General features: G+C 60.2%; 1 protein-coding gene across 7 annotated transcripts in view; it reads right to left on the bottom strand.

The window, feature by feature from the left end:
• Window positions 1-110: 110 nt before the first annotated feature.
• The window catches only part of RNF32 (ring finger protein 32), a 22,724-nt gene continuing 17,837 nt past the window's right edge, over window positions 111-4,997 (bottom strand). For all 7 annotated transcript variants that reach the window (XM_006904465.3, XM_025044896.1, XM_025044884.1 and 4 more), the window contains exons 8-9: window positions 3,290-3,457; window positions 111-2,628 (exon numbers count right to left, since the gene is read on the bottom strand). In XM_006904465.3, the coding sequence (XP_006904527.1) occupies window positions 2,377-2,628; window positions 3,290-3,457 (420 nt within the window). In that variant the 3' untranslated portion in view covers window positions 111-2,376. The remainder of the gene's footprint in view (window positions 2,629-3,289; window positions 3,458-4,997) is intronic.

The raw sequence follows: 4,997 nt of genomic DNA on the forward strand, positions 1-4,997 counted from the left end.
GTGGGGTGGTTCCCGCAGCCAGCCCGGGGGCGTGCGCTGCTCCTGCATGCCCACCCTCCCCCAGCCCCCCACGGGTCCCCGGAGAGCCGGTGTGACGCCATCCTCCCCCCTTCCTCCCTTCGCTTCGCCTGAGTCTGCTGTCCCGCATTCCTCACACCGCTGGTGGCAGGTGCCAGAAACCAGATTCACCGGGCTCGGGGAACGTGTCCCCGCGGAGCCCACCGCACATGCCCAACCGCGTCCGCGAACGGAGGTCGCGGCCACGCTCCCGCAGACGGAAAGAGGCTGGGATTCGCTCATCGCAACAGTTAACAAAGCCCCGAACCGCCCGCGAATGAAAAAACGCTGCTTTTGAATAACTGCAGAGATGTGCGGATTAGGACGACAGGTTTAAAGGGCGTCACAGTTTCCCTCTCGGAGCCCTCCAGCCAGCCCGCCCTCGTCCCGGCCCCAGCTGCTCCTCGGTCACTGACCCAGCTTTCACGAGAGCTGACGAGGCTGCCATATGATCGGGGAAAGGTATGGGTGGTTTTTGTGACCTGACTGAACGAAGAATGTGTTGTCATCTTCAAACCGCCCAAAGCCCTGCTTTCTGCTCCGGTGGCAGCTTGGTGTCCCCACGCCCCTGGCGGCCATGCCACTGCAGCAGGCTTTTCAGTGCAGATGTCCTGTTTCCGCTGACGGCCGCCGCTCCCTGCTCCTCGCCCCTGACACGCCTCGGTTTTCATCCGGGTGACCAGTCCCAGGTCTCCCTACCACCCCACCCCCCAAATTTTTTTATCTGTCGCCTACAACTCAGTCCTATGTCAGTAAAGTACTTGATTGCAAAGAATAGAAATGTACTCTGCCCACTGAAGCAGGAAAGGAGTGTACCAGAGGGACATGTGACAGCTCACGGGCTCTGGGAAATCTCAAGAAAGCGTCCAGGAAGCAGGCAGGGACACGTAGCCACCGCGCCCGGGAGCCAAGCCCGTAGAGCATTCGCTGTCACCGAGTGACCCAGGCCTCTCCCTCCAGGTTCCAGGTTGGGGCGTGGCCTCAGACCGCCCAGGCCTCGGTGACATGGCTCTGCGCTGCCTGTTGGGGCTGGGGAGGGACGAGTCTGCCCCAGGGCCTTCTGGGTGGGGACACGGCCCATGCCCCAGCTTCCCTCTGCTGTCCACACTGGGTGATGAGCCCCGAGCAGGCCGTGGGTGCGCAGCTACCTACGAGGAAAGCACACCAGACAAGCACCTCACGGGGATGAGGTAGAAGTGGAAATCTGTGTGTGTGTTTCTTCCCGTACCACATGGGGACTGACCTGCACCCTTGACACGTGTGCACCTGTGCGTCTGCCCCCCGTCCACTGTCTCCGTGCCTGCCATCAGCTGCGGCTGCAGGAGCTGTGCCCATGTGCCCACGCTTGGCCCGCAGACACCTCTGCCTGCTCTTCCCCAGCACATGGGAGCAGTCCCTGGGGACTCGGGGCACACGGGAGGCCAAGCCACGAGCCATGAGCCACGAGCCAGAAGGAGCCATAGCCCAGGCCACTGAGAGCAGAGCCTCTGTCCCCAGACCCGCCGCCGCCGGGCTGTGTAGCCTCTTTGTGAGCCTTGTCTGTTACGGCAGCTGGGTGCCCGAGCCCTACAACTGTCCTCGCTTATTCGGCAGTCAGGCCCCAGGGAGCGTGCACAGTCAGGACGACCTGCTCCAAGCCGGTCACGCACTCCCCACGTGTGAGCCGAAACAGCCGGCGGCTGGCTCTGCGTGGCGAGAACGTGCTGGGCCGTCGTCCTCTGAAGCCGGACGCCGCCGGGTGTTTTAGTTTGACATTCGCGTTTGCGTGTTGGGGGTGCTGAAGTCCAAGGTGGTTTATTACGCAGAAAGCAAGAAACCGGTACAGAACAGGACTAGGAACGGTGCGGGGCCTCAGGACGCTGCGTTCGAGGAGCGTTTTCAGGCATCGGGCATGTGGTCAGACACTGCCGTGTGTGCTGGCCGCTGGGACCCGCCTGACAGGCCCACCGGTGCCCGTGGGGACTCCGTGGGCAGGGCCCGCTGATCGGATGGCCGTGCAAGGAAGGGGGTGACGGGCTGTGCTGAGCGACCCCGCTGGGCCGCGAGCAGCCTGGGGGGCGGGATGTGGGGCCTCCGGAAGTCGCCGTCCGCTCCTCGCTTGTTTCACGTGCTGCGACTCGTGGATTTGAAATCTTTTTATGAAGACGGAAGGAAGCTGCCGGGCTGTGCGCTTTGACGGCATAGTTACAACGTGTCCTCTGCGCGACCGCCAAGTCCACTAGTTACTAATCGGCGCTGACCCGGGCTGCGCTGTGCCACGGTGCGTCCGGGGGACGGTGGCCTTCCCCCCGGAACGACAGGACACTTCCCGGCCATGAATCAACTTTCGAGGACTCTCTTCTGGTAGCAAGAGCGGCAGAGGGGACAGGCGTGGAAGGGGGAGCTGTCGCCCCAGGAGAAGGCCTCCAGGGCGAGCAGGCAGGCGTGGTGGAACGTGTGTGAGCAGGACAGCAGCACCGTCTCCCGGCAGGGCTGGCCGCCGCCCGGCCCCGGCGGCTCGCCCGGGCCGTCGCTGCCCATGGACAGCGGGGTGAGGCAGATGGGACACTCGCGGGCCTCCCGGTGCTGCGCCTGCGACACGGGACAAGGAGTGAGCGCGTCCGCGGCTTCTGCTGTCACCTGACAGGCAGTTCCGCAGGTGTAAGTGGGAGCGGGCACTAGGGACACTGGTCTTGTAAAGAGGAAGAGGTTCATTGGGTGCCAGCGTCGCACGGTTACGCGCGCGTGTCCCCCCCACTCCCACTCTCGTGCAGGATGGAAAGGGACGGTGACCTGCTGTGCCAAGCAGTCTAAAAGCACAAGGCCTTTAAGAAACGCTGACCGTTGGCAACGCCGAGGGGTCTTTTTCAAAATCCTGAACTCTGTGTAGCTGCTAAACTTCCTCCTAAATTTTCCTATTTTTGTGCTATTCTAAGCAAGTTTTCCCTCGGGGTCACCCTTTCTTCCGAGGCCACTGTCGTCGCAGGGGAAGGCGGGAAACCGGTCAGAAGGGACCTTTTCCCTTTGGCGCTTTCACGGTCCGCACGATGGCATCGCCAGGGCGGACTTCTGAACAGAAGGGCCCTGCAGTCACTTCGAGTGGGGGAGGAAGGCCCAAGGGTCCCCCCCGCACAGCCGGGGCAGAACGCACGAGCGTGGCTCCCCGCGTCCCCTGACGTGTCCCTCGGCCTCCCCTCCAGCGTCACCGCAGACCCGCGTGGCTTGCCGCCCCCGGTTGCTGAGCGAAGCCTACCTGCGCCCGGATTCTCTGCCAGTCCTCGTCCGTGAGCTTGTGGCCGCACTTGTCCTCCAGCTGCTGCAGAATGCTGCGGTTTATGGCCAGGCAGTGGTCGATTTCTGCGAAGAGCTCGTCTATGTCCGTGTCGTAGGAGCACAGGATGCGGTGGCTGATCTCCGTGAACTGAGGACACGGGGGGGGAGGGGCAGGGGTGACGCTGAGTGCGACAGGCTTGGTGCGGGTCGAGCGAAGCGCCTTCCTGAGTCTCGACCACCCTTCTCGCTAACTCCCCTCCAGTCTCTGCCTTTGAACGGTACTTTTGGGGGAAATAGACAGATGGCTAGTTAACGACTCCACGTCCAGCTGATTTATGCCGAGACATCACCAAAAAGGTGCACGTGGCTGAAGCCTTGGTGGTTGTCGGCAAGGAATACATTGAAATGAAAAGTCGGGAGGAGAAAGGAGCTGAAATCGTACAGAATTAATTGCACCGTCACCCTGCCCGGGCACCATTTATTCTAATTTAAGGCGGACATTCCCCGCCACCGCCTGGCGATTGGCAACCACAGCTGCTTCGTGCCTCTTTGCTTGCCAGCCATTTTCCCATCGTGGTCGCAGATTGTGAATTATCATCTTAGCGTGATCATAAAAAGAGGGAAATCCACCTTTTAAAAATCTACTCACTCTGCTTTTCTCACCGAGCTTTAAATTGTAACTTGAAAACCCCCATTGCCTAAAGACCTTGACAATCTCTTTACATCAGCCGATGCCATCAGTTTATGGGCAGCATAGTACATTTTATCTCAAACGTTTAAAACGTTTGCTTTGAAGAAGGTATTGTCCTTAAGTACAGTCTCTATTGTCCCCCCTCCCTCCAAGTTCCGTTCTTTCTATAAAGTACTACAGTCTTGATACAAAAAGATTCAGACATCTTTGTCAAGCGATCTTGATAAATGACTTAATCGGGTGGTCCTGGTTGGTTGTGGCGTGGCGCGCTATCGCCTCCTGCTGGCAGGAAACCAGAATTGCCGGGACGAAGCAAGTCACTGCAGACGCTGCGGCCACGGCACGTGGATGAGAATCTTCGCCGCCTGCGCTGTGGGGGGAGCGGACCGCGCCTGGATGATGCGGTGGGCGCGGGGCTGGTCCATCCAGCAGAGCGCGTTTCTGTGCCGCCCCGAGGGAACAGCTGCTGCCAGGAGACGCTGCGGCCTCCTCCCCGAGACTAAGTGCGGACTTGTGCCCGCGTTTGGACATATTTACCACGCGATTCTCCCTGATCTCTGTGAATTTTAATCTCCGAAATGAGGACTCGTCAGCCTTTCTGTATGTGCCTTTCCGTCAAGATGCCACCGCCCCTTTTAAAAAAGGCAAAGCCCTACAGTTCTGGGTTCATTAGAAATCGAACACGTCTTGGCCTCCAGTAGGGTTTCATTAAGATAGTTTTTGTCAGCGTTTTGGTTTCGGGGTACGGGTTTCAGATGGTTTGCCCATTTTCCCATAGATCGCGCACGGCCTTTCAGGCGCACACGCATTAGCAGAAGCGCCTAGAGAAACCGGGGTGCGGGGCGCGAAGGGCTCCGAGTCCCGAACCGCCTGCGGAGCGCTGCGCAGGAAGCTTTTCCGTTACTGGCAATTACGCCGCAAAGGTCGGGACGAGTAGGGAGCCCGGCGTCCGCCGCCGCGGAAACCTGACATTGGACACAGCTGCGGTGTGGCCGCG

Source organism: Pteropus alecto, unplaced genomic scaffold, assembly GCF_000325575.1.
Source record: "Pteropus alecto unplaced genomic scaffold, ASM32557v1 scaffold320, whole genome shotgun sequence".
NCBI classification, from domain to species: Eukaryota; Metazoa; Chordata; class Mammalia; order Chiroptera; family Pteropodidae; genus Pteropus; species Pteropus alecto.